Source organism: Protomyctophum bolini (genome assembly GCF_963924005.1).
Source record: "Protomyctophum bolini genome assembly, chromosome: 17".
NCBI lineage: Eukaryota > Metazoa > Chordata > Actinopteri > Myctophiformes > Myctophidae > Protomyctophum > Protomyctophum bolini.
In genome coordinates, this window is record NC_137878.1 from 26230278 (window position 1) to 26256710 (window position 26433).

The 26433-nt window shown below is 45.5% G+C and overlaps 1 protein-coding gene across 5 annotated transcripts in view; it reads right to left on the reverse strand.

Moving 5' to 3' along the window:
* fbxl2 (F-box and leucine-rich repeat protein 2) overlaps positions 1 to 25901 on the reverse strand; it is a 39272-nt gene extending 13371 nt beyond the window's left edge. For 3 of the 5 annotated variants that reach the window (XM_080787547.1, XM_080787545.1, XM_080787544.1), the window contains exons 1-4: positions 25315 to 25901; positions 18526 to 18587; positions 6174 to 6228; positions 2709 to 2783 (exon numbers count right to left, since the gene is read on the reverse strand). In XM_080787547.1, coding sequence (XP_080643673.1) covers positions 2709 to 2783; positions 6174 to 6228; positions 18526 to 18587; positions 25315 to 25344 — 222 coding nt within the window. In that variant the 5' untranslated portion in view covers positions 25345 to 25901. Of the gene's footprint in view, positions 1 to 2708; positions 2784 to 6173; positions 6272 to 18525; positions 18588 to 25314 lie in introns of all 5 variants that reach the window. The other 2 variants (XM_080787546.1, XM_080787548.1) reach the window with 2 other exon arrangements.
* Between the last annotated feature and the right edge of the window lie 532 nt (positions 25902 to 26433).

Genomic DNA, 26433 nt, shown 5'->3' on the forward strand with positions numbered 1-26433 from the left:
CACCCGCCCCTGTACAGGACACAGAGACAGAGTCAGACACACCACACGCCCCTGGATGTACAGGACACAGAGACAGAGTCAGACACACCACTGTATGTACAGGACACAGAGACAGAGTCAGACACACCACACGCCCCTGTACAGGACACAGAGACAGAGTCAGACACACCACACCACCCGTATGTACGGGACACAGAGACAGAATCAGGGCACAGACAGACAGACAGACTCTCTCTCTCTCTCTCTCTCTCTCTGACAGACAGACAGACAGATCCTCTCCTAACGGTCCGATTCCTTAACGGTTCCCTTTCACGATTCCAATAGGCAGATTCAAAATGGACCCTTACTGGACTGTAACTCTGACAGTGTGCGAATGGAACCAAATGGACCCGTTCCATTTGTAGCCTCTCAGACTAGTTATGGTCCATTAGCAGACGTGAAGTCCACATACGAGCTCTGACAGTGTGATGAAACCCGGAAACGGTTCCAAATTGTGATGGAACCATTTCTGGTTCCTCAATTGTTTGATCCAGTTTCCGGGTGTCAACCCCAAGGCAGATGGACAGAGTCAGAGGCAAAGAGACACAGATGGAGACAGAGAAATGTAGAGTCAGAGACCGGTCAGAGAGAGTAAAAGTCTGAAGGACATATCTTCCACCCAAGCGCTTAAGGGGCAGCCGCCCAATTAGCGTTGCTATTTTCCAACCGACAGCAGCTGTAATTTCTATGCCCAACGCCCACATTGTTTACATACCAAATGATCTTCTGTGCGCCTAACTAGCGCCCATGGGCGATTTGGGTATGAGGGAAATGCTATCTTACACACATGCACACGCACACACAGAATAGTCAAAACCCCATTGCACTTCGACTAGCTCCATATTTTGCAGATATTTCTGATTTGTTTCTTCATTAATCCTATACACATTCCTATACACATTCTCTTAAAAAGGTTGCTGCTTCTATGCGTCTCCAAAGATGAGCAGTGAGGGGCGAACGAGAGGGGCCGTGCACTCGGCAAGTTCCTAGCACACTTTATTGCTGATAGAATATGTTGAAATATCTATTAGCCTCCTCTCCTGGCATTCTGTACCTGTCTCTCTGTACAGTATGCAAAACCATCAGCAAAATCCAAATTGGGGCTACGAGGGCACACAGAACACGCTCCATTACATGTTTCAACGTGCCGTTTAAAGTGGGAGTGGAAAGAGATTTTAGTATAAGTTTGGGAGTCAGTCTGTACTGAAGTGCATTTAGTGACCTGCTCCAATATTTGGAGTGAATTCAAGTGGAAACCTGTACCTCTAGATTTTAGAGCACCCCCCCCCCCCCCTCCCCACATAACAGTAGAAATACTAGTAACTGTGGTGAACTGGACTCAGATTATCTTCATAAGTTTTGTACAAAACTATAAATACTGGGATGCAGTATTCATATTCCTGGCCTGATTCCTGGCCTTGTTTTATATTTTAGCTATAGATTTAGACGGCATTTGTAGAATCGTAATCAGGTTTTAATGTGTTGGATATAGCAAGCCACCTCCCCCAGTAATGCACCAGAGAGCACACCACATTATAACACAAACAACAACACCCATTAGTGACCTGATGAGCCAAGTACATCTGGTAATCATACTGTACACGTTGTGGGCACAGAGCGTGAAAATGACAACTGCGCTTGGTTGTAAACTAACTAACAATGACAATTCTGCTGCACCACCACCTACTGTATAGTACCATTTAGCACTGGGTGTGAAATAGTGCCCAAAGAGTCAGAGACAAAAACACGAGGACACAGAAAGTCACAGACAATAGAGCCAGTCAGAGACAACCTCAGTGGGTAATCGACAGTGACAAGAAGATTGACAGAACTGATCTGTGCTATATATATACTCTATTAAAACAGAATTATAGAAATTGACAATGTATCTTCTTTTTAACCCATTACCCATTTTAGATTTTAACTATATATATAGCAACATACGTTAACATAATAAACTGGTTCACAAAAATAGCTTCGAGCTTGGACCGGTAGTTAATTTTGAACATTTTCTAAAAATATATTGAAAGTCTTTGAAAATTTTGGATTTGTTTAAACACAAATCTTTTCTGTTGAGGGGGGGGGGGGGGGGGGGGGGGGTCCGTGACAAAATACACATCTATTTGGGGGTCCTTGGCACAAATAAGTTTGAGAACTACTGCTTTAGAAGGACTTTGTAGAATCGCCCTCTGGTCTTAATCTGTTTCTGTGCCAATAAATAATCCTTGTTGAGGTGAATCTGATACAGTCAGACACAAAGAGAAAGATGGAGAGAGAGAAAGAGGGAGACAGAAAGAGAGAGCAAGAGAGAGAGAGTGGGTGGGTCTGATACAGTCAGACAGACACAAAGAGCAAGAGGGAGACAGAGAGAGGGGGGTAGCAGACTGCAGAAAGAGAGGACAGAGAGGAAGAGAGGAATCCTGACATGACCTGGGTTACTACGAGGCTAAGCTGTGACATCTCTCTCTCTCTCTCTCTCTCACACACACACACACACACACACACACACACACACACACACACACACACACACAAACACACACACACACACACACACACACACACTATCACTCTCGCTTAAACGCACACACGTTCACACACACAACGGAACACACATTTCTTTGAAATCTCACAATGACACACATTCTCTCTCTCTCTCTCTCTCTCACCTCGATGTCTGTCTGAAAGTTGAAAAGGTCGATCTTCTGCCAGTTGCTGCCATCTAGGGCCAAGACATTCCATGCCTGAGAGAAAGTGAGAGAGAGAGAGAAAGAGAGAGAGAATGAGATATGAAGAATGATGATGATGATAATGATGATACTGCATGGTACCCCCAAAGCTCTGCACAATATACTGTACGGTATATCGTTGCTGTTGGGCAGAAACCTCTTATCTCCATATTTTAACTTTTTGTGTTTTGCATTTATTTTTTTAGCCCTACTCCGAGCTTGTTGCTACATTTGCTATTTTTTTCAATTGAATCATGAAAAGTTAAAAGAATTTGGACACATGAGATTTCCACCCGACAGAGATGGAACAATCTGATCACTCCATCTAGGAATGGAGAAAAACCCACAAAGATCATTGATCAGGTGCAATTTCGTAGAGTCTGTTTGTAGCCCGCCTGTTGCCAATTTGTACACTAAATTAGTTTTTTCTTCACTTCAAATTGATATTTTTTGAGGGGCACTAGCCCCTCCTATATGCAGCTTTTGGTGTCTGTCCACAAACTTTGTCTTACACAAACATTAAATTCCCATTGACAATGAATGGAGCATTTTACGTCATAGTAACACACACAGGTGTGATCTTTTTTTAATACCAATACTTTTTGAATACCGGACTGTAACACATAACACATACATTGCAGTATTGGTACTTTCACTTAAGTAAAATATTTGAGTATATTTATTTTCCACCACTGATTGTGAGGAACACTTAAATGCAGGGAGACAGAAACAGTGAAGAGGGCCAGAAAGGGGGGAGGGGGGGGGGGGGAGCGGTGTGGTGCTTGTAAGTGTTATCGTTACATGCAGTCAAAATTAATAGCCCGTGGAGGGCTGTGTGCTGCTTTATGTCCCTGGGAGGTTTTGGTTTGGTGGTGCATTATGCAGAGAACACACACACAGTTAGACGTTTCGATGCGGCACGGCTTGACAACATGAAAACACCCTGTAAAACAAGCAAGTAAAGAGGGGGCACAGGTCTCCACTAGGGCAGGTCAGGTTGTGGCCTCCTGGTGGCGCTATAATAGGCCAATGTGAACAGCTACACTTCTTCTGCCAACCTGGGGAGAGCAACGGACTAATCACATGCTTCCTCCTATGCATGAGGAGTCCAAGCTGCTTCTTTGCACTTGACAGGGGGGAGTTTCCCCGGTTGGTCGTAGCGCGCGGAAGGAACATGTTATTTCTTCCAACCAGTTCCTTTCACCTCCATCAGGCACCCAGGCTGGCCAGGGGGAGGCAGTTTAGAGACCAGGATTACTGCATGTTTTTTTCTGAGGGTACCTACCCTAGGGGACACGGGGAGAACTCCACACAGAAAGGCCCTTTTGCCAACCCCACCCAGGGTATGGGGCACTACAGACGTGGAGAAGAGAACACGCCCCCAGCGGGAATCGAACCCAGTCATTTCACTTGTTCCTTTATTTTTTCTTTCTTTCTTTCTTTCTTTCTTTCTTTCCTCAAACTCTTCTTTGTAACTGCAATTACTGACAGCTTGCCCAGTCTATCAACAGTGAATATCATGGATATTAAAGTGAGTCTTCCATTTTTGCCTGTAATGACATGCCCCAAAATATGTCCTGCGCCAGGTTGAAAGTGGCTAACAGGCACCTGTCAAGGTTCAGTAGTCTAACATCCTAGTCATTTAGTGGTAGAAAACATTTTACTTAAAACTCAACACATTCCTGACCTTAAATGTCATTTCCTCCACTTTGTATGAACCCTACAACACTACAGTCAGTGCACACACCGCTGTGCTGGGATGAGTTCAGCAGCTACTCTGAAGAATCCTAGTAGCAGAGATCCGAAATCTAATTGGTAAAGATTATTCATGCTTTAAACCCCAAGGCTACACGTGTACCCTTGCTCTACCTGGTAGGGAAATATTATTGTTAAACCAGATCTGATCCACTCAAGAGGGTAATGGAGGTTAAAGTCTTTAATTATAGGATGATCAAAGCTCCAAACTGTGGACTTATACAGGGAGTGCCTGCCAACTGTTATTGTCTCCACCAGGCCGAAGGCATGGGGAGAGAGTATGTTTTGCACTCCGTCCGTGTGTCCGTCTGTTACCAGCTAATCTCCGGCACCGTTAACCCGCCAACGATGAACCTCTGCCCCAGATTTTCCAGAACGGCCTGTTATAGCGCCACCAGGGGGACGACTTTTGAAAAACACATTTTTGGATATTAAAGTTATAGTAAGTGCCAGTGGAACTATAAAAAGTGGAACTGAAAAGTACACTATTTGGATCTGAGATGTAGTGGAGTAGAAGTAAAAAGTATCGAAAATGTAAAATACTCCACTAATGTAAAAATGTCTAAAGTTTATACTTAAGTACAGTGCTTAAAGGTAGAGAAGGTAATATTTTTGGTTAAAACAAAAGGTTTTTAGTTAAAAGGTTAAATCACTATATTCTGATAGTAGTCATTGCTTGTTTGTTCTCCAGTTCTTCTTTTTTTCCCTTTTTTTCTCCACGATTTTGTAACCCATTTTTCACCCCTGTGTCAATTATCTAATGTGATCCTGGGCTCTACACACCCTCCACCAACCTGGGGAGAGCAACGGACTTGAACTCATGCTTCCTTAATGCATGAGTGTCCAAGTTGCTCCTGACAGGGGCTAGTTTCCCTGGTTGGAAGGAACACGTTATTCCAACCAGTTCCTTTCCCCTCCATCAGGCGCCCCAGCTGGCCAGGGGGAGGCAGTTTGGAGACCAGGATTATTGCATGTTTTTGTGAGGGTACCTACCCTGTTCTGTAAAAAACAGAAAATAACTTTTCAGGTAGGTGACAAACTTTCAGCCAATCAGAAGAGAGTAGCTATTTATGAGCTTAATCTTTATATAGTGTTCCAGTTCCATTTACTTTACACCACTGGTTGTCATGGGAAGTCGTGGTGGTGACAGAGAGCCAGTTTGACACTTTCCCCGCAGGAATTTTCCCTCTCCAGCTACAGGGCTTTGGCCCTCCGGCTCACGCAGCTTTGTCTCTGCCCTCACAAATTATCATTCTTAAACAGTTCATTCATAATGGGCCAACTGCCACAATGCGCTCTGGGAAAGGGAGGGAAGAGTCTCACGAGGCCTGCGGGTGGCGCCATGCCACATGCAACATTCCCAAAAGGTATTCGTTTGCCTTTTCCTGCCAGAGAGACTCCTCCGACCCACTGCCCTGGTTTTGTTTTAATGTGCATCAGTGCACTAGCAGAGCCGAGAGACGGCCAGCGCAGAGCAGAGCAGAGCAGAGCAGAGCAGCGCAGAGCAGCGCAGCACAGCACAGCACAGCACAGCGCAGCACAGCACAGCGCAGCACAGCGCAGCACAGCACAGCGCAGCACAGCGCAGCGCAGCGCAGCACTCACGGAACCCTGGCCTGAGTTTACAGAGAGACAAGGAAAACAGCTTACCTTGGACACCTGGGCGCACCTACACAGTGTTACCACGTCCAGGTAGGAGAAGATTCTGCACAGAGACAGAGAGAGCGAGGGGGAGACAGAGAGAGAGTCAGAAAGAGAGAGAGGGACAGAGGGAGAATATAAGTTCACTGATAATGAGGACGGCTCAGACAAATAAGGCTCTTCGAATGTGTGGTATGGCGGAGGGCAGCCGTGGATTCATACTACGTTGGTTGTTGTGAGTTGACTTCTAGTTGACAAGAACTTCTCGTTTGGCGGCAAAGGCTTATAACATGCTATAATAAACTATTAAGCAAGCCCCGGCCCCCCGTGTACTTTTGTCTTATGATGAATAGCAGGAATCAGGATTAGCTGATTAGCTGATTAGCAAGCTCACAATGTGTCACACCGTTTTGCTTTGTGAGCTTGTTGCGAGTTAACTATGAAACCTTGCGTTTTTGACACCTAACCCACAATCCCCGTCACTCTGTCACGTCACCTAAACCAGAAAACCCAAAGTAGAAAAATTGCCCTGAAAAGATTTCAACGATTTTAGCACCTCTGAGCCCCAGGAATGGGTGTGAGTCGTGTGACAATAGGTAGTTTAAGTTAAAGTATCAATACTGCAATATAGAAATATAGGACTGAAGTTGTTTAGTGTATGTTTTGTAATAATAATCCAAATTATTGAGTTGGGAAAAAAAACTTTATTTTTATTATTTATTTTGGGTGGGGGGAATTAAAAGACTTCAGTGCACTGTGCCTACACATGTTGCGACCTCAGGTCGCTCTCAGGTGTGGGGGGGGGGGGGGGGGGGGGGGCTGAGTACGACCTCCACACTCTCGCGGAGGAGACTGCCGACATCTGGCCAGAACTATAGAGTTCAAACTAGAGTTCTCAACAGGCCCGAAAATTAAGGCCCGGCCCTACCTGGGCCCTCATCAAACCCTGTACATTCAATACACTGCCCCCGCTGTCAACCTGAGATCTCCATATAGAGCTGACCTGCTCTGACATTCCATATCTTGATCTGACCTCATCACACCCTGTACACTCAAGATACGCTCCATATATGGCCAGTGCACAATGTCGTCAACAAATAAAAACTAGACTAAAATGTTAGGGAGGGACTAGTGGAGAAGAGATGCAGAAGAACTAAAAGACAAGTACCGTAATTTTATGCTTGGTTGTGCTCGGGTGTTGTGATATTTAGTCGACTAAAGCTAGACTAAAATAAATAAACCATTTCAGGTGACAAAAATATAGGACAAAAACGAAATTATTTTTTAATTCAGAAGACTATAAATCAACACTGCAGGCAGGCAGACAGACAGACAGACAGACAGACAGACAGACAGACAGACAGACAGACAGACAGACAGACAGACAGACAGACAGACAGACGTGTGAGAGCCCCCGGCCACAAAGGGCCACTGGGTCAGCTCAATCCATTAATCTGCCAATGACTAATCTCTGGCACTCAGACAAGCAAGGCCGCCACAGACAGACAGACAGACAGACAGCCCCAGAAAGACAGACACATCATTGGTGTAAAGCAGTGGTTTTCAACCCTTTTCATATCAAGTACCATTATTTATTCGGCATTTGAGCCACGGACCACCAAAACTTTGAATATTTGGTTGTCGTCGGATAGGGTTTTGTCCCATGCTGTATTGATGTTGGTACTATTAGGAGAGAAAACAGGCAAACGTTGATCAAAATGACAATTGTTCTACTTTCTAAATTAAGCAATGCAGATGTTTAACTCTTGAGATCATCATTTAGCTGTGGACCACCAGGAACCTCCTCAAGGACCACTGGTGGTCCCCGGACCACTGGTTGAAAACCACTGGAGTAGAGTAACTAAGTACATTTACTTAATAAGTAGTGTACTTATGTACACATTTGAGGTACTTTTACTTTACTGGAGAGTATTTCAAAATGTCTGTACATTTACTTCTACTCCAATACATTTCAGAGGCAAATGTACTTTTTACTCCACTACAATAATTTTAAACGTTTAGTTACTAGTTACTTTTTGAGATTTTGATTATTATTACAAAACATACATTAACCACTTCAGCCCTGTAAATATTTTTGGCGATCTACAAGCTCACGATGTGACGCATTGTGAGCTTGTAGATTTTTTTATACATGATGCTATACATTTGAAAACTAGTGAAATGGGACATCCTGCATAATAAACTACTTTTGGTACTTTAGTACCAAGTAATTTTGATGCATATATTTTTGCACTTTTACTTAAGTAGATTTTGAATTGCGGACCTTTTCTCATAACAAAGTATTTCTACAATGCTATACTGATACTTTTACTCAGTAAAACATGCAAGTACTTTTTCCACCACTGCAGTACACACACGCACACACGCGCACACACACGTGCGTGGGCACACAGACGCAATACGCACACACACGCGTGGGCGCACGGACGCAATACGCACACACACACACACACACACGCGTGGGCACGGGGACGCAATACGCACACCTCCACTTGAAGCTGCATCTCCCCGAGATGAAGGGCCCGTTATGGTTGGCCCGAAGTGGCCGCAATTATTTTGATAAAGGAGGGCGTTCTTCTGTCAGAGAAAGCGCCTGCTAGCTTATAGGACGGGTGACTGTTTGTTGTGTCCATGAGTGCAGCTGGGGTTCTGATCTGGAATGTCCCTTTAACCCCAGGAAACAGGAGCTCCCCATTGTTCTCCATTCGTATAGGCGCGGACAAAAGGGTGTGTGTGTGTGTGTGTGTGTGTGTGTGTGTGTGTGTGTGTGTGTGTGTCTCGAACTGTGCGTCGGGCTCAGGGCATGTCGGGACATGTTTGTATAATCTATATAACAGTGTCTGAAGTCAGGAGGAGGGTGTCCTTGAAGAGCACTGCAGAAGCTATGCGAAGAAAACCCACAACGTATAACGCAATGTACACACACACACACACACACACACACACACACACACACACACACACACACACTGTATGCACAAACAAAGAGTCCTTTAAGCCAGAGTTGTCCTTAGCAGTGTGCCGGTATACACGCGACACGCCGCGCAAACCAAGTACGACTCTGGCTTTAAATTGACCCGAGGCCACTGTGGCCGCGGCGCTGCAGAGTAATCAGGTGGAGGAACACTCCATCGACCTCCTGGCTGCTAACTGGTAAACAAGCACAGCAACACTCGCTCACCCGGGTCATTGATTTTCCTGGGTTTTAATCAGTGGTGCTAAACAGTAACTAAGTACATTTACTTAAGTGCTGCGTGCTTAAGTACAATTTTGAGGTATTTGTACTCTACTTGAGCATTTCCAATTTCCGATACTTTTACTTCTACTCTCCACTACTTCTACCTCAAAGCACTGCTATACCCCAAGCTCACACCTCAGGTCGAATCACCCGGAGGGTACTGCCAAGGCACGCCCTGGTGGACACACCCAAGTCCAAACACCAAGTGCTCGATTTTCGTCCATGCTAAACCCCTTATCCCTAAACTGCTTTGCTTTTCTTTCTTTTTTTTACGATTTTGAAAAACACATAGTGAAAATACACAATCTACAAGCTCCACAACGTGCCAATGTAGATCGGCTAGTTGAACTATTCAAAACTTATTTTCAAAATAGTAAAAAATAAAAAATAAATCACACCCGTGTGAACTGAGTGGTGCAACTCCCCTCTCTCCTCTCTCTCTCTCTCTCTCATTAGCAGGCAACAGTGCAGCACTAATACTATCTCTCTCTCTCTGTTTCTGGCAAACAGCGCCCCTACTGGTACTAATAGTCATATACTGGTGCTCATGGCCACATAGGTACATAGGTGAACACATAGGCGGACACATAGGCGGGTGAACACGGACATTGCTGGTTGTAGGAGTGGTTTCACCACTCAAAAATGATTTAGAGATCAGGGGTTTAAGTTTGTACGAAAATAGAGCCCCAAATGTCTTGATAGGAGCTTTCTGCATCCTGCCATAACAATGTGGAACAGCCTTCCCCCTGCGGTTGTTGGAGACATTTCATCAAGCAGTGTTCACGCCTTCCAGAAGAGGCTGAACAAACCCCTCCTCAGTATATGTGACTGTTATCCCATAAAAAGCTCAAGGACTTTTAATTTTTCAGACATTCAGTTTACACTTTACCCCTGACTGAGTAGCTACAGATCACTTTAATAGGCTCTTTGAATATGGTTTTCTCATAGAATGTATCTGCCAAAGCTTAATAAAAATATAAATGAATAAAAATCTCAGAGGCAAATATTGTACTTTTACTCCACTACATTTCGGCTTTTTTTCCAAAAACATTTTCATACATTTGAAACCTTGAAATGGGACATTCTGCATAATGAGTACTTATACTTTTGGTACTTCCAGTTGATGCCAATACGGAGTAGTTCTACATTGTAGTATTGATACTTTTACTTAAGTAAAACAATTGAGTCCTTTTCCACCAGTGGTTTTAAACACACACACACACACACACACACACACACACACACACACACACACACACACACAGCGAACGTCCATTATGTCAGAGAGGGCCCTTGAGCCAGTCGCAGGGGGCCTTGCATGATGCACTTGCAAGCCAATCAGTCGAGTGAATTTCGATGAGCCCTCTTAGCACATTTGCCATCTGATAGAGTGCACTCCGTCTACTCCACAAGCACCATGGTTAAGAATAGCTCTCTCTCTCTCTCTCTCTCTCTCTCTCTCAGGATACTATAGTAAACTGCACTGGCATCTGTTTCAAATGGCCTATAGGTGACTGACATGACACCGGCAGAGATTATGATGATGGCGAGTGGAGTTCTCAACTCAACATTTAGTTGTTTTCCATTTTATTCTACAGAATTAACACTGCAGGTCTGGTGGAAGACCAGTTGGTGCATGGGCCACATAACATGGGCCACATAACTAACGCTATATAAATGGTGCATTTATATAGCGCCTTTATCCAAGGCGATTTACATCGATTGTGCATTACATTCACCCATTCATACACCGATTGCGGCGGAAGCCATGCAAGGTACCAACCAGCACATCAGGAGCAATTTGGGGTTCAGTGTCTTGCCCAAGGACACTTCGACATGTAGACAGGAGGAGCCGGGATTCGAACCGCCGACCCATGGATCATTGGACGACCTGTTCTACCTCCTGAGCCAGAATCAGAATCAGCTTGATTGTCACATCACAGATTTACAGAGTAAAAGCATCGTTCCCATCGTGTCACTTTTTTTCCACAGAAGAGAACGGGAAGAAGGAGATCAAGAAAACCAACAAAAATCTACATATTTATTTACACAAAACCCTGGTATAAGGTATAAAGGTGCGTGAGTATGGCAGCAGGCATAGACTGTGCAGTGTGCAATATAAACTTAAGAACGTTAGTCAAGGTGCTAGAATGAAAGAGTGAACACACAAAAGACAAAAGTCAGTGCGTTGTTGTACATGGGTTTAACGTGCAAAATGTCAGTGCGTGTCAACCGCGTAATCTACATACCGTAAGCAAAAGACTGACACTGGTATAGTCCGCAAAGTCACATATCGTCAAACCAAAAGCCATTGACATGCTCCGTCCGTGTTTTTATAGTAAACGCAGGATCATATTAAAAGACGATATTCCACCGTGGAAAGTAAACACTGCCTGAATCAGATATTTTGACAACCTGTGCGTGTGCGGAAAGTCCAACTCAAAAACACGCTCTTCCTCGCCGGCTGGACACTAAAACCGATCAGCAAGTTCCATGTGAAATTCTCCACAGGCTGTCAAAGAACCTGATTTTAAACGGTTGTTTCACAGCGGAATATAATTTTACCACCACAGGTTTTACTACAGTCAGACACATGTAACAACACGTCAATACCTTCACATTTGCATGAAGTTTGGAAAATAGGTCAAAAACACATCTATCAAATGGTAAATGGTGCATTTATACAGAGCCTTTATCCAAGGCGCTTTACATAGATTGTGCATTACATTCACCCATTCAAACCGTTGGCGGAGGAAACCATGCAAGGCATGAACCTGCTCATCGGAAGGATTCAGCAGATGATGCACTTTATTGACTAGCTGCACTTTATCAAGGGAATGTGTGCAATATCTCAGTTTTTTTTATGTTGGTGTGCTCCATGGTGTTTTTCTTTTCCTTCTGTGAATGTGTATATGTTATTTGTATGCAGCTGTGACTCTGTCTCCAAGACAAATGTCTCCTTAGGGAGACAAATAAAGACAACCTTGAACCTTGAGCATCTTGCTCAAGGACACTTCGACACTAAATCTGGGGGATCCTGGGATTGAACTGGGAACCTTCGGGTTCCCAAGTGGCCACTCTCTACCTCCTGAGCTACTGCCACCCCTAGGGATTCATTCACCTCATAACCCCGGTCCTGGATGATAAAAGCATGTCAGGAGTTCGGAAAGTGGGGCGCAAGGACAGAGTGTAAAAATGGAACCAAATGGACATGGACTCGTAACTGTCAGTGTTATGGGAGTCCTTCAAATTAAAAAGTTTGCGAGGCTTTCCAGCGATGGGTGGGGTCACAGAGGGCGCTACAGTTGTACTAGAGTAAAAAGTACAATATTTGCCTCCACCAGGCCGAAGGCATGGGGAGAGTATGTTTTGCACTCCAACCGTGTATGTCCGTCCGTCCGTGTACAGCTAATCTCCGGAACCGTTAGCCTGGTCGATGCCAAACTGTGGTCACACACCCTGTATGCCAACGACGAACCTCTGCCCCCAATATTGTTTTGCCAAACACATTTCTTTACATTACTCATACAGATTTTATCCATACATCACACAAGTCGGTATACATATCTCTACAATGTGATCAACACAGATCCGTTTGATTTTTCATATTCCATCCTGATTCACTACGATTGACATCTACTGTAAGTTTGCACGACTGGCCCATTTAGAACAATTCAACAATATGCCGCAAATCATGAACACAGCGTCCAATTGCGGTGAAACTGTGCAGTGTGTGCACACACATTCCCACTAGGCTGAGGAAGAAATGCCACTTTTCAAATCAGCCTCATGGTGGCGCTATAAGAGGCCCAGTCGAGTCTTTACTTATAACTGCACCGATCTGCGTATGTTTGTATGCACACTCCCTAGAGGCCAAGGAAATCTGCCTTTTATAGCACTACCAGGAGGCCGACTTCTGTGAAACACATTTTTTATATTAGTTCTTCAGATTTTATCCAAATATAACACAAATTGGTACACATGATATTTATAGTCATGTGATCAAGACAGAGCTGTGTGATTTTTTATATTCTATCATGGTTGATTGATTGATATCTAAAGTTTGCAGGCGTTTCCCGTTTTGAACAAAATGCCTCAAATCATGAACACGGTGTCCAATTGCTGTGAAACTTTGCACGCACATTCCACTATTAATGCCACCCTTTTAACATTTCCCTATTATAGCGCCACATGGGAGGCACAATGTTTGCCAAAGAAAACCCCCACATGTTTATATTACTCCTACACATTCAGTCCAAAGTAACATCACAAACATTCTTGACCTGGTGGAGACCTGTGCTCTGAGGAACACTAGCTATAAGTTCCCTCTAAAAAGTACAGAAATGTATAAATACTTCAAACTTACAAAGTACAGTACTTGAGTAAATGTACTTTACACCAGTGCTATTGATAGATGCTGGGAGGGAGTCACGAACCCTGACCCAAAGGGCACAGTAGCGTGCCAGTGTAGGAGCCATCCCCATCCAGCAGGGTCTGGACTGACTTAACTGTGGCTTCTCAAAACTCCCTTGTATTCATTCACATGACTTATCCAGACGTGGACAATGGCATTCTGAAGTTATATGTGACTTTGCCAGGTTTTCCAGGAGAGTGGGAAGCTGGGAACCCTTCCCTACACAGAGTCCCATCTCAACCTATCCCAGCAAGCCAAATGACGTCATGATAACGTTATGATGACGTCCTCCAGTGACTCCGGTGACTTTCAGGACTAGGCCAGATCACAGCCTATATGGGGATGATGTTTACGTCATTTCCAGAACGTCTTCACCAGTCAATAATATAGCTTATTCTGGGCCAGATCTGACTAGTTATGATATTGATCTGACCTCGATCGGACTCTCTGTTTCATCCAGGGACATCCGTCTTAATGGGCAGAATATGTTAGTTGAAATCAGATGATATTCTGGGACAGATCTGACTAGTCTTGGTTTGACTTGATCTGGTCACAATCGAGACGTCACTAATTCGTCCAGGTCCTGACCGTGCTTGCTGGGATAGCTAAAAACACTTCTTTAACCATTTCGAACCTTATACAATATTTTGAGCATTTGGAAAACAGCCAATCTCTAAGCTCATATGAGCTTATGAAGCTCATTGTAGACAAGTGTAAAAACAGCCATTACGACGGCATCAAGGCCAGCCAAAATACATTTTAGTCGACTTTAACTGTAGATTTATAGTGGACTAAAATCTTATAAAACTAGACTAACACTAGTACTACAACATTCCAGGTGACAAAAATGTGGCTAAAACAAAATGAAAACTATTCAGAAGACTATGACTAAAACTAAAAAAATGATGTATTCTGAAGCATGTTTCTGTGTTTTCAGTATTTTCCCCAACCTGTGAGTTATCCTAGGACTTCCAAAGAAGTGAACACACGGAAATAACGTCCGATCTAATGCTAAAGAATTTAGAAAGGGCTAGGGCTGATTTATTTATTTACTTACTCTGGCAGTAAATGAGTTACTTAATTAGGTTTAAGTTGATGAAAACAAGTCTAAAACTGGAAAAGATCAGACTCTCGTTAAGTGAGAGAGGATACGTGAGGTCTGGTGGAATGTGAGCGGTTTGCTGTGGTGGGGCTATGTATTGTTCCACTGATTTTGTTTTGTTTTTATTGTCTGTTTTTGCATTCTTTTATCGTGTTTTGGGTTGTTATTCAATCGGTTTACTGCAAATGTAGCATTGGAGGATGGTATGCATTGGAGGAAGCTATTATGTATCTGCATATTACCCACATTTGGGGTATTGAATGCTTCTGTGGAAGTTGATGAAAAGAATAAAATAAAAACTCCCAACATCACACAGCTACATAATCCCATCTGTACGACAGAACGGAAACAAAGCGCAAAATTAAAAACACAAGTGACTTTTCTCTCTCTTCTTCAATCTGTCCGTGTTTAGCAGTTGTTGTTTTTTGTTTAGTTGTTGTTTTTTTGTGCTGACATGGAGCAGTACACAACAGCATTCTCTTCTAGCAGGGAAGTAATACCATTTGGCTGTCAGAAAATAGGTTTATGTCCTGACATGGAGCAGTACACAACAGCATTCTCTGACCATTTGGCTGTCAGAACATAGGTTTATGGCTCGCTCAATGCTCCAACGCAGCCCAGAGTGAAGAGAAGAGAGAGAGACACGGGAGACTGAGGATGCCTGTTGCTATAGTAACTCAGAGCAGACAGGAGTTTTGTACGTGTACGTGTGCGTGTGCGTGTGTGTGGACTTGAATTACTATACTTGTGAGGGCCAATTGTCCACACAAGTATAGCACAATCTGAGAAATAGAGTAGACGTAATGTTTCGAGGACCATTTTCCTGGTCCTCACAAGAAGAATAGTTGCTTTACTATGGTTAAAAAAAACATTTCTTTACAGATTCAGGAAGTTTAGGGTTGCTTCACCCTCCCAATAACTGATTGTGGGGGTTAGCAGAGATGGAGTACTCGTAAAGAGGCTGGGGAATTGGGAATTGGCTTTACTAAATTGGGACTTTTGTTCCTTTTTTCTTGAAGGGGCATGTTTTGCGCAATATGTCATTATGCCCTATGATCTCTGAGATTTATATTGAAATTACAATAAAAAAATATTTTGAAAAGAAAGAAATTTAGGGTTGGAGTCATGTATGATTTATAATAGGTTGAGCACCCTTACATTTCTACCTATACTATAATCTTAGACGTCTACTTTCATCTTTAACGGTTAGGGTCAAAAATGGGAAGAAATTGTAGAAATGGCAATATTAATCCTAATATGTTGGTCCTCACAACTATAGCACGCATGCATGCACGCACACTGCTGAATCACTGCTCCTCTGGGTAAGAGGACCCTGGACTGAGGACAGGGAGGACAGGACAGGGAGAACCCTGCTATCCCTCCATCAAACAGGACAGGGAGAACCCTGCTATCTCTCCCTCAAACAGGGCAGGGAGAACCCTGCTATCCCTCCATCAAACAGGACAGGGAGAACCCTGCTATCCCTCCATCAAACAGGACAGGGAGAACCCTGCTATCCCTCCATCAAACAGGACAGGGAGAACCCTGCTATCCCTCCTTCAAACAGGACAGAGAGAACCCTGCTATCTCTCCCTCAAACAGGACAGGGAGAACCCTGCTATCTCTCCCTCAAACAGGGCAGGGAGAACCCTGCTATCCCTCCATCAAACAGGGCAGGGAGAACCCTGCTATCCCTCCATCAAACAGGACAAGGAGAACCCTGATACACCATCAAACAGGACAGGGAGAACCCTGCTATCTCTCCCTCAAACAGGACAGGGAGAACCCTGCTATACACCATCAAACAGGACAGGGAGAACCCTGCTATCCCTCCATCAAACAGGACAGGGAGAACCCTGCTATCCCTCCATCAAACAGGACAAGGAGAACCCTGCTATCTCTCCCTCAAACAAACAGCTTTATGTTTCACATCATCCTCAGTATCTCTCGCAGCTTGTTTGCAGGCTTAGCTGGCTTCACGCCCGTGTTTACCAGCGTTAGTGCTTTCCGCAGCGTTCCCCTTAGAAAGCATAAATAGGCATAAAACCAAACAAATCGCGAGCGAAGAAAAACAAATAGCGTGGAAGAAGGAAGCAGCTGTTCATTTGCCAGGGCATTATCTGGCTGGTGTGCATGACCGAGGAAGACGGGGAATCATCCGGGCCTGTGTCGCACACAATAGAGTACCATCCACAAAGCAGTTGTGCATGCATGGTCGTTGGCACGTTGTGATGTTTGTATAGATCAGCTATTTTTGCACCTCCAAATCAGGCGTTAAGTGTCTGAACATGGAACCGTACATGTGACAGTCGGTCATGTGTATATACACTCACAAGGGTGTGTGTGTGTGTGTGTGTGGTAGTGATAATGGGCGTGCTGGCTGGTTGTGTGGAGCGCAGCTGGAAGCAGCGGGGGGGCAGAGCACTGCGGAATTCCCCACCAGCAAAGACAGGTCTATTTATAGACACACTCTGACGATATACACATACACGTACTGTATGTGTGCCATATGGCTGGGTGGGCCCTCCAGTGCGCGCGCACGCACGCACACACACACACACACACACACACACACACACACACACACACACACACACACACCTTATCTTCATATTCTAACCATTTGTGATTTTTGTAAATTAATACACTACTACTACTACAACTACTACTACTACTACAAGCTCGAAACGTGGCGCGAAGAGACACATTTTGAGATTGTAGATCTGCTACTTTTTCCGTTTTTTTAATTTGAATCCTGAAAAGTAGGAGTTTTTCTCCGACAGAGACTATACAGTATATGACAAACACTCACTCTCTTTGTGAGCATAGTAAGTAAGTATATTCTAACCTATTTTATCCTTTTGTGTTGTTTTTTTGTAAATTAATGCCCTACTTGATCATACTACACAGCGTCACACAAAAGTATTCCAAAAATAGCACATCTATACAAGCTCAAAACACGTCACACCGACATGCGTTTTGAGCCTGTAAGATTGTTTTGAATCCTGCAAATTAACAGTTTTGGACATGGATTCGGATTCCACCCGACAAGCAATACTCTGAAGAAAACACACAAAAATACACCCACATCCAGCCATCATTCCGATTGATTCATACGTCTGTGCGTGCGTGCGTTTGTGTGTGCGTGCGTTTGTGTGTGCGTGCGTGTTTGAGCGTATGCATGTTGTCTCAAATTTGTAGGACAAGCACAGCTGCTGTGGAACAAAATATCGGTCTATAGGTCACGGCTGTAATTGGAATCTCATTTCTGACTACGGGAGGTGACACACATATATATATATACATACAGTACTGTACTGTATATGTGCTGTACACACACACACACACACACACACACACACACACACACACGTCACACACACACAGACAGCACACACTCATGCACACCCTAGCCTAGTGGTTCAAGGCCAACACAAACTAATCAGTAACTCTGACCTGCCCCTGGGTTGTGTGTGTGTGTGTGTGTGTGTGTGTGTGTGTGTGTGTGTGTGTGTGTGTGTGTGTGTGTGTGTGTGTGTGTGTGTGTGTGTGTATGTGCGTTACATGCCATTTAAGCTTAGCTCACCTAAGCAGAAGCTCTTTGGGGAGTTTCTTGTTGATGGGGGCTTCATCGCTGTTAGAGAACACCTGCGGAGAAAACAACACATGATGTACACGTTAGCCGCGTGCGTGTCTGTACACATGTGTGTGTGTGTGTGTGCGTGCGTGTGCGTGTGCGTGTGCGTGTGCGTGTGTGTGCGTGCACGTGTGCATGTACGTGCATGAGTAATGGCTGCAAGAGAGGGTGAATGGCAGATATGAGCCATAAGTCACTATGGTAACGGAACACTCAAGAACAGGCTGGGGGTGGGGAAACGACAACATTCACAACACCCTCGCATTAAACAAAAACCATTAAAGCACCAGGTTGCACCAATTCATACTTTTTCATGCGATCGCTCACAGAAAGCCTTTGTTTCGGTTGAAATTCTGCTTAAACCACTTAAAACATGCAGTAATCCTGGTCTCTAAACTACCTCCCCCTGCCTGGCCAGCCAGGGCGCCTGATGGAGGGGAAAAGAACTGGTCGGAATAACGTGTTCCTTCCACGCGCTACGTCCGGCCAGGGAAATTCCCCCCCTGTCAGGTGAAAAGAAGCAGCTTGGACTCCTCATGCATAGAAGGAGGCATGAGGTCAGTCTGCTGCCCCCCCAGGTTGGCAGAGGAAGTGTAGCGCCCAGGATTACATTAGATAATTGGCACTGGGTGAAAAAAACTGGGTTGCAAAAATTGTGGGATAAAATAAATAAATAAAAAGGTGAAAGTGAAACTCCCCGGTGGTTAATACAACAAGGCATCAGGCATCTCAATTCATTCAATATTTATATCATATCATATCATAATAATAATAATAGGAAACTTTGACAATGGTTTCCCTGATTGTTAAAAGGAAACACTCCTTGAATACGCAGAAGTGACCCGTGATGACCGAAGCCTACATAACAGTCACATTCCCCAGAGTCAAGCATCTGTAGCAGCCATCATCATCAGCTACTTTTGTTATTGGTCACACCCAATAACAAAGACACATCATATGATTTGACATGCCTTTCTCGCACACACGCGCACACACACACACACACACACACACACACAGTCACACACACACACACACACACACACACACACACACACGTTCCTGCTATCAGCTGTGTCCTTAGTGAGCTAACGTGACCCTGGCAGGCAGTCAGATGACCAATTTACTTCAGCTATGCTAACAACATTCTAGAAATGTATCCTTGGATTTCCTTTGCTTACAAGTGAACAAACACAGAGTATATTATTAGCCCAGTTTTCTGATGAGCGGATCACACACACACACACACACACACACACACACACACACACACACAATACCCATTTATACTTTTTCAGTTGAACTTCTGCATAAACCACTTAAACATACTGTAGCAAAGATATCCGATCTACAAGCTCACAACACGTTGTGACGTCTATGTAGTATGATCAAATAGGGAGTTAAGATAAGAGGTTTCTGAAACCTTCTGCCCGGCAAAAACATTTGTCTAAAATGAAAAGCCGGGGTTGAAAACGGTTAAAGTGTCTTTCATACCGCAGGTAAAACAAGGTGATTGTTGCACTGAGGCAGAACATTCTAGAGAGCAGGTGGGCTGGCCGTTTCCAGCCATGAATGGAAGTCACAGCAGAGAGAGCACACAGACACCCACTAACCACAGCCACTGTGCCACAGCCACTGTGCCACAGCCACTGTGCCACAGCCACTGTGCCACAGACAGACAGACCACATCCACTGTGCTACTGCACACAGAGACACACACACACACACACAGCACATCCACTGTGCTACTGCACACACACACACACACACGCACGCACGCACGCACACACACACACACACACACACACACACACACACACACACACACACACACACACACACACACACACACACACACACACACACACACACACACACACACACACACACACACACACACACACACACACACACACACACACACACACTGTTGTCAGCGATATATTGCCTAGCCCTAGCGGCTCTTATCCTCACATGCACTCTGTCCAACTGTAGTGTCCTAACAAGAGAGAGAGAGAGAGAGAGAGAGAGAGGGCTCCCGCAGCCAGACAGACAGACAGACAGTCAGTCAGTCGTCCATCAGTCAGTCAGACAGCCAGTCAGTCAGAGCGACAGACAGACAGTCAGACAGACAACCAGCCAGCTCAAACCCACACATTATTTTACAGACAGAGGATGTCGGGAAGAGCCAAGGCACACTCTAATGGGGTGCTTTTGGAATGTTTGATGATGCACAGCTCGCTCCATCTGATCATCACACGCACACGTTGCGCGCACAGTCGCACACACACACACACACACACACACGTTCGGATCACCTCACATCACCTCAGATCGCCTCACATCACCCCTTAGAAACGAGAAATGAGGGAGAAAAGAGTGTGTGTGGGGTGGGGTGGGGAGGGAGGGAGGGGCTAGGCCCTAGCCCCTCCCTCCCTCCCCACCCGCTAGGGGGATAAGTAAACCAGTGTGATACTTGGTTGTGTGCATGGTGTCGCACACCAAATATTGTAGTCGATCTATAAGTTCACAGCGAGTGCCAGCACAAAGCGCCGTGGACTCTGTAGATCAGGTGTAACTCAGGCGGAACAGACAGAGTGGGACAACAAAAGAACAGAGGAGACGATGCACAGCAGCACCGCAGGAAGAGAGGAGAGGAGAGGAGAGGAGAGGAGAGGAGAGGAGAGGAGAGGAGAGGAGAGGAGAGGAGAGGAGAGGAGAGGAGAGGAGATGCAAGTCCACCCGCAAGGGTTTTGAAGTCAGCAGCCGTCTGTCAGGAAATTATGCACCATCAAAACTAAATGCAAGGAAATCACTGAGTATAATATTTGCTCATCCCCAACATTGTCACGTCACGGTCGCTTGAATTCGCTTACCATCTACATTCTGAACATGATGAAGCAACAGAAGTGATTTGACAGACAAACCAGATGAGAGAGTGATAAGGGTAAGGGTGGTGGCTCAGGGGTAGAGTGGCTGGATGGGAACCGCAAGGTTGCCAGTTCGAAACCAGGCTCCCCCAGAGTTAGTGTCGAAGTGTCCTTGAGCAAGACACTGAACCCCTAATTGCTCCCGATGTGCAGGTTGGTACCTTGCATGGCTTCTTCCGGCATCGGTGGATGAATGTGTGTGTGTGTGTGTGTGTGTGTGTGTGTGTGTGTGTGTGTGTGTGTGTGTGTGTGTGTGTGTGTGTGTGTGTGTGTGTGTGTGTGTGTGTGTGTGTGTGTGTGTGTGTGTGTGTGTGTGTGTGTGTGAATGAAATGTGCAATCTATGTAAAGTGCCTTGGATAAAAAAGGCACTATATAATGCAGTGCACCATTTACCAATGTTGCAGTGTATCAATGAATTGTCTGATATGGGTCTCTCCATTTTGGGGGCTTTGTTCTAAACATCCTCCTGTGCTGCATGGACGTCACTCACCTTTGAGCTGGCGTTCCAAGAGAGAGAGAGACAGACACAGAGAGAGAGAGAGAGATTTGGAACAGCTGATTTGGGAAGCCACCCAATCCAGCGGGCCTGGGACCAAAACCCAAACCAAATTTCATCATAATGCTAACCGCTTCGTTGTATTGATCAATTGTTCCAGCCCCATAAGCACTCCATGATGAGATTAAAATTCACCGCAAATCATGCACCATCAGAAGACTCCCCTACTGTAGTGTACGAGACAACCTGGACTGCTAAAAAGCAGCGTTCCACGGTTTCTATATGACAAGCGGGAGGGTTTCTGCTGGCGTACCACCACCGCAGAATCGAGGACAGGTGTCGGTTTTTTATACATTTCATTGAGCAAATTAATTGATAACCGACAACTTTAGAATAATGGTTTTCTAGGGCACTCAGGTGGCACAGTGATAAAGTGCCTGCCCAGTGCCACCACCACGGATTGTGTGGCTTTGAATCCACCGTGCGTGGTGCATCTCTCTTTGTCAGGCGACGGGCGTCTATGCGAACACGATTGGCCCGTGTTTGGGGGAGGGAAGCTGGGGGAAGCCGGGGCGGTGGGAGCACAAACTCCTACAGGCTGAGGCGGCACCTGTCAGCAGGGAGTGTTTGGCAGGAGGAGTAGGACGAAGGCCTTACATCCTCCCGATGGGGGCTCCTCACTGGCAGGTGAGTCAGTAGGACAGCAGCGACAACACAGAAACGTATGTGGCGAGGAATTAATTGGCAAAACGACTAAAACAATTGGATGGAAAAACAGTGTAAAAGAAAACACATGATTGGTTACTCTAAATTAATAATAATGGTTGTCATCCAAATTCCCATTTCTGACAAATTTGGCAGTTATTAGGCAAGATGGCTAGCCTGTGACACAGGAGCGTGTGCACAACTGTGCAATATGTGGCCTTTAGGCCACCCCCGGTATGCATACCAGCCATCTCTCTGCATGCTCCATTAAAGGTTCCTGCCTCACTGGCCGCCGCCGTGCTGGCTCCAATGCGTGTGCCAGCCAGCCGGGACGGAGGGCAGCATTGAAAAAAAAACTCAAATTGTCAAAATTTTACGTACAAGCTCACAATATGTCAGGAGATGGGCTATGTTCGCACCACGACACCATCAGACAATAAAAGTACATGAACCAGCTAGGGCTTAAGAGTGGTTAAAGGTCCCAGTCAGCGCCGTCATGACTCCCTGTGCCAGCCCAGCAGCAGCAGAGCAGCATTCCCGAGCAGGGAGTTCCTCCCCAGAACCACACCGACTGACTCGGGGCGTTCCTATCCTGCACAACATTGGGGGGCGGGAGGGGGGAGGAGAGGGGGGGGATTTGGCCGGCTTCTGAAGAGCCGTACGCTATACTATGTGACTCAGCTTTAAGCGAATTATTTTCTAGCCTTTGAAGATGTCGTTAAGATACAGCTGAAGATGAGGTCGGAATTAGATCAGGATTTCCTGCCCCCGCGTCAGTCCGGCATAATATTGGAATATTGATATTCATTGCTGGGGCCATCCCCGCTCTCTCAACTCCTGCTCTGCTCAAGTCACTCTGTTATCGCTCTGTCACTCTCTGTCTCTCTCTCTCTGTTGTTTCGACACCATACGTTAGTTTTCAACCTCTTTCTAAGAAGCTTAACGAGCCTGGGAAATCCACTGAGATACACAAACATCCCTCTCTCTCTCTGTTTATGATATAGACCAGGCATCTGACAGAGAAAGTCTACTTGTAAGTGCCATCAAGTCAAACCCTGAAGAATCACAACCATGTGTTTGAGATGAACAATACACATACATAAATACACACACACACACACACACACACACTAAGACATGCACGCACACATGCATGTACACACGCACGCATGCACACACACTGTTATATACAGTATAGGCCTGCCCTACATATACTCAGTCAGTATATATGGCTACATACATACATTCATAACCGGTCGGACCAGGGGCTGGTTTGGTTTGTGTAAACACAGTCATAATCATTACACCACAGGTATTACATACTGTATCTGCCCAAGGCGCTAATCTTAAATCCCACATCAAAGCTTTCTCTGGATCGCACAGACTGGCAGCGTGCATGCATGTACCCATCCCCATGCGTCTGTGCTGTCCACGCTCAGAGGACATGTATGTACCCATTCCCTGCATCAGCAACTGTCAATGCTGTGGCATATAGTGAAAGGAGAAGGCATGTATGTACCCATTCCCTGCACCAGTGCTCAGTGAAAGGAGGACATGTTTCTGGTTTCTCTTGTGTCTGTAGCACAAGTGGTGGTTTGTACTTTGTAGTGTACTTTGTAAACATACGGACACCCAGAATAGATGTGCTGCTCTAGTCTGTACGCATGTGTAGCACTACAGGTATATAGCGATATAGATAGCTACATTATATTTATATCTGTAGAGGTATTTTGCCCATCCATTGTTATATGGATGATGCATTACATTGTAATGCATCCGTCTTGTCTACATTGCTCATCCTCTTTCTTTCTGAGACTTAGATTTGGGCACTGTGCCCTCGTATCTCATCTTCATTTTGCCCCCCATTCACTTATTGAAACGGCAAACGGACCTGAGTTGCAACAACTGCACAACTGCAAATAATAGGAGATCGTTGCCTTGCTGTGAGCTTGTAGATCGGACATTTCTGGTGAAGGGGGGGTCCGTTGGGGTTCAAGTGGTTTAAGTAATATCATCTTACCTAATAATGTTCATGTCATTTTTACTTCTTCTCCCATTATATGTGTATGCTTTTACAAAGTCACCGACTGACTAATGAAACAACACTGTCTGCTACAGTGGCTTGAATTTGCATGCTGTATTTTTAGAGCACCCACCAATACACCACTGTCTACCACCTCCACCACCAGCCCTGGGGCAGTGTGGTGGTCTGGTCTCCGGTGCAGCGGGCTGCCTGCCTGCCCTGCCCCAGCCCCTCCAGTCAGTCCCCGCAGCCCTAAGCTCCATGCTGTCGCTGCATGCCTGTCAGCTGGTGCCGGCTGGACAATAATAACAGGATTTCGGATTACCCCCCTTCGGCCAACAAAAGCCTCGGCTTCCCTCCTGTCCTGCAGCATGTAAAATTAGACCCGCGGTGCACACGGATCGAACACACACGTACAGTGTACGTGCACAACGCGCGCGCACACAGACACACAGACACACAGACACACACACACACACACACACACACACGCACACAGACACACTATACTCCCCATTTATTCTTGTTATAAACAAACAACCATAGTGAATAGTGATAAGATGTCATCATCATTCAATCATACCTCGAACCTGCCCTTGGTGATGCCGTTCATGTCTGCGGAGGTGGAGGGTCGCTGCTGCTGCTGTTACCCGCACAGACGCACCGGCAGGGCGGGGAGGAGGCTGTCGGATGAACGCCGTATTGTTTTTGTGTCGCTGCCTTGGTTGGTCGGGTTGCTGCTGCTCTCTTTTCTCTCTGACTCTCTCTCTCTCTCTCTCTCTCTCTCTCTCTCTCTCTCTCCCCTCTCTCTCTCCCCTCTCTCTCTCTCTCTCTCTCTCTCTCTCTCTCTCTCTCTCTCTCTGTCTCTCTCCCTCTCTCCCTCTCTCCCTCTCTCTCTCTCTCTCTCAGTCTATCTCTCTCCCTTCTCTCTACTCTTCCCACCCAGCCGTCGGCGGCGACGAGGCTCCTGCCTCCAGTCCGGGGTCATTCGGGAGGGTGCCGCCTCGCCAGTCGCCTCGGCTCGGCTCGCCTGTACCGGTGTCGGTCGGGCGGTGGTGGTGGTAGGTAGGCGGCCTGTTGTCCGTTCCCTGCTCGTCCTCCTCCGGCAACAGCAGCAGTAGCTCTACGGTGTCATCACACACACAGAGCCACCAAAATAACAATAATAACATGGACGGTCTGTCTGTCAAAGAGAAAAGTGACTTCACTTCCGCCTCTTGGTCCCTCCCCTCCCCTGCCTCTCATAGTTCAGCCCAGTGCGAGTTTAGATGTCCAATAAAAAAACACTAAACAGCTATTTCAGATAACATATTTTTTACAAAATAAACTAATATTATGAAGCATGACAAAGGAATGGGGGCGGGTTCAAGTGACGTCACCGCTGCGGGAAAAGCCACGCGTGGTGGATTTGTTTTGGTAAAGTCTACATCCCATTGCTGGGAGAGACGGGCTGTTGCGTTTTGGTTGGTTGGTTGATTGGTTGTCGGGACAACCAACGTGTTTAGGGGAAGAGTAATATATTGATAAATTAAATCTCTATCTGTAAAAATTACTCTGTTTAAGGGGCTAAGAAAGAGAGCTATCACATTGTAGCCTATTACAAGTTAAGTTTATACGACGTTGGTGCTGACTAGACAAGAGTAAGTCATATCATATATACATATTTACATGTATTAAAAGATCTTCCAGAGAAAATGCCTAA